The sequence below is a fragment of the Vicia villosa genome, unplaced genomic scaffold (genome assembly GCF_029867415.1).
Source record: "Vicia villosa cultivar HV-30 ecotype Madison, WI unplaced genomic scaffold, Vvil1.0 ctg.000696F_1_1, whole genome shotgun sequence".
Classification (NCBI taxonomy): domain Eukaryota; kingdom Viridiplantae; phylum Streptophyta; class Magnoliopsida; order Fabales; family Fabaceae; genus Vicia; species Vicia villosa.
In genome coordinates, this window is record NW_026705313.1 from 620,277 (window position 1) to 630,103 (window position 9,827).

The 9,827-nt window shown below is 35.2% G+C and overlaps 2 protein-coding genes across 3 annotated transcripts; one reads left to right on the forward strand and one right to left on the reverse strand.

The window, feature by feature from the left end:
• The first annotated feature begins 2,268 nt into the window (after window positions 1-2,268).
• On the forward strand, window positions 2,269-6,968 carry LOC131630555 (proline-rich receptor-like protein kinase PERK8). 2 transcript variants are annotated; one of them, XM_058901338.1, is made up of 9 exons: window positions 2,269-3,554; window positions 3,597-3,980; window positions 4,149-4,556; window positions 4,882-4,968; window positions 5,263-5,333; window positions 5,513-5,589; window positions 5,882-6,029; window positions 6,142-6,303; window positions 6,403-6,968. In XM_058901338.1, exons 1-9 carry the CDS (start codon window positions 2,909-2,911, stop codon window positions 6,658-6,660), a joined length of 2,241 nt encoding a protein of 746 aa, XP_058757321.1. In that variant the 5' UTR covers window positions 2,269-2,908; the 3' UTR covers window positions 6,661-6,968. The 2 variants fall into 2 exon arrangements, with proteins under 2 accessions (XP_058757321.1, XP_058757320.1); XM_058901337.1 differs by having other exon boundaries at window positions 2,271-3,980; window positions 6,403-6,966.
• A 1,078-nt stretch (window positions 6,969-8,046) lies between these two features.
• On the reverse strand, window positions 8,047-9,611 carry LOC131630563 (uncharacterized). The gene is made up of 5 exons (XM_058901344.1): window positions 9,189-9,611; window positions 8,991-9,105; window positions 8,608-8,689; window positions 8,417-8,468; window positions 8,047-8,253 (listed from the first exon to the last, which is right to left on the reverse strand). Exons 1-5 carry the CDS (start codon window positions 9,540-9,542, stop codon window positions 8,191-8,193), a joined length of 666 nt encoding a protein of 221 aa, XP_058757327.1. The 5' UTR covers window positions 9,543-9,611; the 3' UTR covers window positions 8,047-8,190.
• Between the last annotated feature and the right edge of the window lie 216 nt (window positions 9,612-9,827).

Sequence of the window (9,827 nt, forward strand, 5' to 3'; positions counted from 1 at the left end):
AACCTCAAAGTGGAATCCGAGTCACAGCAGATTGATCCTTGGTGAATTAGCTCCTCATGATCATACAAAACAAACTCTCCAAATTCGTGAATAGTGTTTCGTCCAAATGTTTTTGGCTGCCTAACGTAGGTGAAAACACCCAAACCCGTTTCACAACTTAACCGGGTCGACCCGGCCCATTACAAATGACCCAAACAGTAAAATAAACTAATGCTGCAACTTGCACGAATTTTTTGGCCCTGCTACAGTCCGATTCAGCTCTCGACTTCTGAACAAAAGTCATAGCTCTTTCTCTTAGCTTTCCAACGACTGGTAGAACACTTCAATCCGATACTCCCAGCTCTAGTTATGAATTTATTTGTGCAGGCTGTTAATGCTGAAAAATTAATACGAAAAACAAATAAGTGCAAAAATAAATTGATCCTTTAAGTGCTTGACACAATCCGAATAAACATTAAACATCCTAGTGCATTTCCGAAGAGATATCAAGCGCCAATCCTTTGATGAAACAGTTGAGCTATGTTGAGCTTTGAAAACATGGAAGAAGAGCGTCAATATTTGTACACTCACCAGATGTAATTGTTAAGGCGAAATTAACAAGTGATTAAGACTTCCATCCTTGAAATTATTAAAAGGGAGACATAAATGTATTAGAGAAAACAAATACTCGTGAATAGGAATAACACATTTGTCATACTTGCTTCATACGTTATTCTCTTCAGTGGAAATAAGCACTCCCTATTCATACGAGGGTCCCACCTTAATCAAACCAAAATCGGAACCTCCCACATAGACGAAAGTAGAGGCAGTGTCTAATGTCTTATGATCCATCCACACTGGCGACTTGTCTCCTCTTTCCTTACAAAGCATGGTAGGTGGAGTATTCATTATGAAGAATACTATGAAAAAATAAAAGGAAAATATGAAGAAATAACACAATACACACAATAATAGAAGTTTGAGCATCTAAGATATTAGAAACATACTCTCCAAAAACCCTAACAAAGAAGGAAGTGAAAACACGAAGAAATAAATAGACTTTACCATAAAAGGAATGAGTTGACCGTCCATGTGTCTCAGATACCACCTATTGAGATACCATAGATGAACCTAATCATAATATCAGTGCAAAATAGCTCACAAGAAAGAGTGAAGTTGACAATATAAAAGAAGAAAAGCATTTATAGTCTACAAATGGCAAAAAAGGGGGGTGAAATGATACTTCAGGAACCTTTTATGCGTGCCTTAGTCACAGGGGATTGTACAATCCACTACGTTGGAGAACGTGAGACGCACCACCAGCGATCAAGATTTCATCGAAGATTGTTTAAAATACACGAGTACCTTACTAGTATTACTTACTAGTATTGTGACACGCGCAAAGACTCCCTACAAAATGTTACCTATTACAATAAAGACATTTAATGTGTGTATTCCCAATGATAGTGACGATCCACCAATGCTCTTCATATACTCCTACCAAACCAAAGGTGTACACGACATACCCTCAACCTGCATAGTACAGACAAGCGTTTGAATGACAACTGTAATGAGTCGTTCGTAAGTCCCAAGGCGAAATGTCAAAGAGCACCACCTCGCAGTAAAACGCATGGAAAATGTGTCTCATTCATCCAAAAACATTTTCGCTCCCCAGACACGTCTACCACCATCTGATTAGATCCAATGGCTAACCATACACCGCATCTCACTTAACACAAACAACTTTAAATGCTCTCCTTATATAAAGGGAAAAACATGTCATTTCAGGTATAAAAATTCATTCTCATTCTCACATTATTTTCATTATGCACTGACTTGAGTGTTGGAGTCATAACTTTGCAGGTCAGCTCCCTCTCCGTCGCATCAGAATCCTGCTATATCATTCCAAGATCTTTTATATTATCATTCATCGATTAATCTGATTCCATAGAGAACAATTTCCAAATAAACTAATCAACACCGTAAATACCTTCTTGACACTAATAAAGATTAAAAAAATAAACAAAAATTAAGATAAATAAACAAAATAAAATTTGTAACATTGTATCAATAAGTAAACCAAGGCTTATTTATAATTTCTACTTATAGATAGAATACAAATAAAATAACTTAAACCACACAAACAATCTAAAACAACTATCATTACCATTTCACTAAAATAAATGATTAACATTATCTTTTTATGAAACTCACATAGCCTCATATGGAATCTTAAATAAATTTGGACATAGTACTAAAATACTCACATAGAGAAGACCTTTTGTATTTTTTTCATTTCCAAAAAAGTAATAAAAGCAAATTAAAATAGTTAATGATTGAATGTTTCAATTTTCAATTGGTTCACAGCCTTTTTCCCACTGTATGTGAATGTGAATGACCACCGTGTTTTGTGACAGACAGTGTAGTTGATCTTCCTTCTCAAAGTCGTCTCCACGTTCTCTCTTCGTGCTCTATGTATGTTCCACTATTGATATTTTCCCCTAAATTATACATTTTTCTTCTCTCACTTTCTTTCCACTCTCTCTTTTCATAAATCATTGTTCAATTTTTCATTTTTTGAGATCTGTGTATGCTGCATTTTGTTCTTATGTTTTGATTTAGGTCAGAGATATTGCTGAATTTGTGGGTTTCTTTTTATTTAATTGTGAAATTTCAGTATTGTTAGGTTTTGTAGAGTATAGAAATGTTGACTTTATTGAAAGTAGTTTGTGGGTGTTGAAATTTGGGATATTAGGGTTTGCTTGTGGGAGAGTTGATCTGAAATCTGATGTTTGATTTGGAATTTCTGTGTTGTGATTTTATGGAGAAAGATTGGAGTTTTGAGTGTTGTTGAAGGGTTTTGGAATGTAGTGAGTGTTTTTGGTTGGTGCATTGTCTTGTTTGAGGGAAGATTTTTGTAGTGTGAGTGATGGCTTCAGTTACTCTTTCTCCAAATGCTTCTCCTGTTGTTGCTTTGCCTCCATCATCTAGTGTTGTTGTTTTGTCACCACCGCCACCATCGCCTCAGTCGAATCAAACATCGAATTCTCCTCCTCCTTTATCTCCTTCGGAGCCTACGGCTCTTCCTCCTTCTGATCCTTCAGTTCCTCCTCCTTCGCCTTCAGAGACAGTGCCTGATACTCCTCCTCCTTCGCCACCCGTATCTCCTCCTCCGTCTCCAACTCCACCCCTTTCTCCTCCACCATCAACTACACCGCCGCCAAGTTCTCCACCACCATCGCCACCACCACCAGTTGTAACATCACCACCTCCTGCACCAATTGTAACATCACCACCTCCTGCACCAGTTGTAACATCACCACCTCCTGCACCAGCTACCGCTGCCCCTCCTCCCGATGAAACTTCACCTCCGCCTCCAAATTTGTCTCCACCACCTCCAGCGTCTGGTTCCCCTCCCCCTAAATCATCAAAGCCATCTCCACCACCTCCTTCTCCAGGTAATGTATCAAAGCCACCATCTGCCAATCCTCCTCCTGCACCACACGCAAAGCCACCAAAAAGTACGCCTTCACCTCCTTCACCTGATGCGTCCCCTCCATCAGTTTCTCAACCACCTCCTTTACATGATGCATCCTCTCCATCAGTTTCTCAACCACCTCCTTCACATGATGCATCGCCTCCATCTGTTTCTCAATCACCTCCTTCCCCTTCAACTGTTCCACCTCCATCCACACCATCAACTCTTACTTCAGGACCTGCAGCAACTCCTACTAACGAAACAGTACATGGTGGCAGTCCAAATGTGCCATTGCCATCTAGACCAAGTGTTGACGGTTCTGGTAATATAGCCACAAACAACACTCCTTCACATTCAGGAGGGTTAAATACCGGAGCTGCTGTTACTATTGGCGTTGTAGTTAGTTTAATTGTCCTCAGCCTTCTTGGTATCGCTGTGTTCTTTGTACAGAAAAAGAAAAAGGGGAAAGGATCCAGATCTGATTATGCTGCGCCTTCTCCATTTACCTCGTCTCACAATTCAGGTATTGCACTTTGCACTGAAAATTCTAGGAAGAATTTACTTCTTCTACAAATTTAGGAATTTAGCTGCGTTATGTTTGAATTGCAAGGCACTATATAACCGCCACATGTTAATAGTAACTGTAAATGGCTGTTAATATTTGTTTTGAAACATATATATTCTCCTACAGGTACCTTGTTCTTGAAGCCATACACTCCAGCCAATTTGAATGGGAGTGGCAATGGTAGTGAATATGTGTATTCACCACCGGAGCCAAGTGGAGTAAATAATTCAAGATCATGGTTAACATATGAAGAACTAATCCAAGCTACAAATGGGTTTTCAGAGCAGAATTTGTTGGGAGAAGGTGGATTTGGTTGTGTCTACAAAGGTTTGCTAGATGGAAGAGAAGTAGCTGTAAAACAGCTTAAAATTGGCGGTGGACAAGGGGAACGTGAGTTTAGAGCAGAAGTTGAGACTATTAGTCGAGTACATCACCGTCATCTGGTTTCTTTGGTTGGTTACTGTATATCTGAGCATCAAAGATTGCTCGTCTACGACTATGTTCCCAACGATACTCTTCATTATCATCTACATGGTAAGATACATATCTATGATTAAGTGATTTGAATTAATAAGAATTTCATCACAAATCTTCACCTCCGAGACCTATGAAGCACATACACCAACATGGAGACATCAAGGGTCATTGAAGTGTGTGTGTGTGTGTGTGTGTGTGACCAAATCACCATTGACCCTTATTTTCATTGCTATCATTAAAAATTGCTTAGAAGTTTAAAACAAAATTAGACACTCATCAAGCTAGAGGCGGAAAAAGGAAGAAAAAAGGAAATTGAACATGTATGAACTGTGTCCATCTACATTTCAAGCTAAAACATGACCAGTAATTTAATTTTTTACAGATGAAAAAGCACCCGTTTTGAATTGGCCTATCAGAGTTAAGGTTGCTGCTGGTGCAGCTCGTGGAATAGCTTACCTACATGAAGACTGTAAGTTTCTTCTTTTTCTCAGATTTGTAGTTATCCAAAAAAGACAGCTTTTCCATCGTACTACATACATTTTCCTTTTAGCTTAGACACTGTCTTGCGAAATGCACATTTTTCTTTTAAACTTTGCTCATGTAAATGTAATTCTTCCGATATTTTTCAACCACAATCAAAACGCATCACAGGAGGTTCTATTATTTTCAATTGCAAATTTAGAATTGTTTGTGTTTCTAAGCTTGTTTGTTTTGGTTTCTATAGCATATTGTTTCATCCTATTTTTATTTGATTATTCCTCAGGCCATCCACGCATTATTCATCGAGATATTAAGTCATCAAACATCCTTCTCGATCACAACTTTGAAGCTCTGGTAAGCCACGTTTATAATCTATACCCTCGGATGCAGAATACTTCATAATTTTTTTTAGTATGCGCTTTATAAATCAATTCATTCTTAAATGATAACTTATGCTGAGCATCTCCGAGTTGATATTTTGTCGCTTTTTCTAATTGGGACTTTTTGTTTTATTGATATTATTTGGCCAACAGGTTTCAGATTTTGGGCTTGCGAAATTAGCACTGGATTCAAACACACATGTAACTACACGTGTAATGGGAACATTTGGGTAGGTTAAACCCCTCTGTTTGTAGTATCGCTTGAGTCATGTTTTTCTGTTTACATTTGAAAGTAAACTGTTCATTTATAAGTTGTTTTCATAAGATCTTCCAGAAAGTCTCTGAAGTGTAATTCCAATAGATAAACTCAAATAAGTCAATCCAAAACAGGCTTCATTCTCTATTTCCCTCCCGACTGCTGCTTGTAGCTGATATTGAATCATTTGAATATTGATAATACTAAAATATGCATTGTTATCATTATGAGTATATATAATGGAACAATTTGTTCTGAATTGGCAGATATATGGCACCAGAATATGCGACGAGTGGAAAATTGACTGATAAGTCTGATGTATATTCCTTTGGTGTCGTGCTTTTAGAGCTAATTACAGGTCGGAAGCCTGTAGATGCATCTCAGCCACTTGGTGATGAGAGCCTGGTTGAATGGGTGAGTTACACATTTCCAGTAACATTTCTTTGCTTATTATAGATATTTACAAGACATACAAGTTGAAAAGAATAGCTTTCAGATTTAAATAGTATCTTATCTTTATTTCCAGGCTCGGCCTCTATTGATTGAAGCACTCGATACAGAGGACTTTGAAACTTTGGTGGATCCAAGACTAGATAAGAACTACAACAGAAACGAAATGTTTAGAATGATTGAGGCTGCCGCAGCCTGCGTGCGTCACTCCTCAGTCAAGAGGCCACGGATGAGTCAGGTAACTTTACAACACGCTGTTGCCATACACTCATTGAATTGATTTTGAAGACGCTAACTTTGTTGTACATGCTTTGGTTTGTTCATCATCATTTTCCAGGTTATGAGAGCTTTTGATTCCATGGCCGAGTTTTCCGATCTGAATAATGGAATGAAACCGGGGCAGAGTTCAGTGTTTGATTCTGCACAACAATCTGCACAGATCAAAATGTTTAGGAGAATGGCTTTTGGAAGCCAAGATAGTTCCACTTTCTTTAATGATTCTCAAAGTAGCTATGGAAGTAGGAATCAAGACTCTACAACTATGCTCCCGCAAAATAAATCCCGGCCTTGGAACGTTCGAGACGACCCTTTATAGCTGCAACATATCTGCATAAATTTTCACGAGCGCTCGTGCGCGCGCATACACATAGGTCAACCAGTAATTTCTCAGTAATATCTTGGTAGAGTTGTTGCATTTTTTCCATTTTGCTGGGACAGAAGCTCTGGTGTACTGATTTGTAAATCTCTTATTTTTTAATTTTTATACTATTTTTATTCTCATTTTTCTAATGTGATTTTACTCTGGTGACAAGTGAAGGCTCTAGAATCCATGTGATTTTCCTAATATTATTTGATATAAATATTTTTAATTCTTTTGACATTCCTGACAGACCCATATGTTAATATATTTTTTTTATAATACTCTGTCATATTATTAATATTCAATACAAAATACAATATATTTTCATTCATACAAAGCACATCTTAGCATGTTAGTATCTTTAATTTGATCACAGAATTTCCTGATTGATGAATAGTACAAATGGTTTCAAAAAGTATTAACTAAAAAAGAAAAAGGATAGGGTTAATGTCTATTTCGCCCATCTGTAATATGAATTTATGGATCTGTTTGAAAAATCCTCTACTAAAAAAAAGTTGCAATTCGTCATCTAATATATGAAGATTCCTATATTTTTATGTAATTAAAAATAAATCAAATTAAAACTAAACTAAATTAATTATATTTAATCTATATTAATTAATTTAAAACTAGTTTAATTAATCTAGTTAAATTAAAACTAGTTAAAATTATTTAAATTAAAACTAAATTAATTTAGTTTATAATAATTTTATTTTGTTTATATTTTATAATTTAATTAACTTTAACAGTAAAATAAATATTAATTATTATTTAATAATGTTAACTATTAACTAATAAATATTTGCTAATAATTATTAATTTAAATATTAACTATTAACTAATATATTGACTAATAACGTTTTGAGTAGCTATTAAGTGTTACTTAAGGCAACTATATGACAAAAACGAAGCTGCAGTCTAGTGGTAAGGGTGTTTTTCTTGATAATTCTGATGACTGGATTTTTTGAGGGGGCAAAATAGACCCCATATAGCAAGGGGCAAAATAGATATTAACCCAAAAAAATTACCATTTTACCCCCTTGCCATATTGACCGTTTACCTCCTGGTAATTTTTTTTTTTGAAAAACAACTTTGTCATTTCAAAATACTAGCAATTTAGTCTCACAAGTCAAAATCCATAGGAAAATCTGAAAGAAAATCCACAGTAAACCTGCGGACTTTGACTTTAAGAGCTAAATTGTTAGTATTTTGAAATGGCAAAGTTGATTTTTCAAATTTTTTTATTTTACAGAGGAGTAAACCAGAAATATCCTATATGAAAGGGGTAAAATAGTAAAGAAAATGATAAAAAAAATCAAATTATGAAGAACTATATGAAAATTTAGTAAATTTATGTATATTTAGATAATAATTTAACTTTGTTCTTATTTATATATATACACCACTATCACATTTTCTACTTGAGAGAATCTTATGTGTTACATGATCCAAACTACAAGACTCCAAAATAATGAAGAGCTTTCACTAGAATCGGTCTGCCAATTGAGGAAATCGTTGAAGAAGCCATGTCACACTCTTTATCAGTGTCTGCATATAAATTGTTCTCAAGAGGATCAGTATGATATCTTCATTGTTTTACAATTAAAAGACACTAAAATCAGAGTTTGGAGAGGAAAAACAATTTTCAGAGCACAGTATAGCTGATGATTTTCCAGTACTTGCTAGCATTGCTGAAAAACAATTCACATACCAAGGTTGCATCGCCGGGCTTGATTGCAGGTTCCACACTGTCTCGCCCATATCTGTTTATCCGAAAACAAAATATACGATGAATCGAGAAATTAAACTAGTAAAAACATTAAAAGTTTCTTAGATTTCATCAGCTTAAACCACAACCTACTTTTCTCAGTTTTTAACTTCCACAAGAATATCATTACTTACGTTATTTGTCTCTTGCCATCAATCACCTCCAAACGATAAAAGCTGCATCCTTTGCTAAACGGAAAAGGCTTTCCTTTCCATTCTGCAGACCATAACAAATGTTAATAATACATAACACCTCAATAAAATGTATTCCGCAATCACAATTGCAGTCGCAATATTCCTGATGTGATAGTCTCTGCAACCGCATCTCACTGCAATTATAGTGTGATTTGAAATCATACCTGCAACTCTTTACTATATGAAATCTACTTCCGCGACTTTCTCATTAGACATTTACATAAAATTTACGCGGAAATTCCATTCAAATTAAACTCTTATGAGTAATACATAAATCAAATGTATAGATATAAAGAACACTTCAATTTGAATATGGAACACACCTAAATGCCAAATCACTCCAACTGATGAAGAATCCTCCATAGACAAATCATCAATAACAAACTGCAGATCTAAGCTTGTAGAATCAGTAAACTTCTTGAAAAACTCTATAATTTCCTGCAAAAATAACACCAACAAAATTTCACAAACCAATCTCCATAATCAATTATTTAACCAAAAACAAAATTTCCATAAATCACCTTACGACCGACAAAGGGGCTAGGAAAGACAAGATCCTCGTACACACAGTTTTCAGATATAAGATACTGTACAGAATCTACATCATGTCTATTGATTCCTTCATAGAATTTTCTCACCACTGCTGAAGCTGAATCTACGACACTATCATCGAAACGTGTGGTAGTTGTAACTGATTTATTAACTGCCATATTCCATTTTCTTCTTCCTGTTCTTGTTCCATTTCCAACAACCTTGTTAACTGAATTTGGAACATAGATTGTGATGATTCTTCTTAGTGACAAAGAAGTTGAAGGTGAAGTTGAATTCAGAATTAGCGCTTGAGTGCTGCTACTGAAACTAAACGCAGTAGACATTTTATGCTCAACTTCACCCACCACCGCATACACTCTTCAAACTTAACACTTTATCTTCACATTTTACCTTCCCAAATATTTGCCTTAAAAAAATTGAATTAATATAAATAATTATTTTAAAAAAAGTTTTAATGGATATACACCCACCAAGGTAAAATATTTTACATAGTCATTTAATAAAAAACCATCAATTTGTTATATTATTAAAATTTTTAAAAATAAAAGTAATTTAATTAAATACATAGTTATAATTAATTGAAAATATAAAATTATTTTATACGGTAA

What these genes read in the sequence shown, in the direction of transcription:
- LOC131630563 (XM_058901344.1), bottom strand. Translation starts at nt 9,542, where the DNA reads ATGTCTACTGCGTTTAGTTTCAGTAGCAGCACTCAAGCGCTAATTCTG. An exon ending in GCCCCTTTGTCGGTCGTAAG is followed by an intron (nt 9,106 to 9,188) that starts GTGATTTATGGA and finishes TTATTTTTGCAG; the next exon opens with GAAATTATAGAGTTTTTCAA. An exon ending in TGGAGTGATTTGGCATTTAG is followed by an intron (nt 8,690 to 8,990) that starts GTGTGTTCCATA and finishes TATGGTCTGCAG; the next exon opens with AATGGAAAGGAAAGCCTTTT.
- LOC131630555 (XM_058901337.1), top strand. Translation starts at nt 2,909, where the DNA reads ATGGCTTCAGTTACTCTTTCTCCAAATGCTTCTCCTGTTGTTGCTTTG. An exon ending in AGCTTACCTACATGAAGACT is followed by an intron (nt 4,969 to 5,262) that starts GTAAGTTTCTTC and finishes ATTATTCCTCAG; the next exon opens with GCCATCCACGCATTATTCAT. An exon ending in AGAGGCCACGGATGAGTCAG is followed by an intron (nt 6,304 to 6,402) that starts GTAACTTTACAA and finishes ATCATTTTCCAG; the next exon opens with GTTATGAGAGCTTTTGATTC.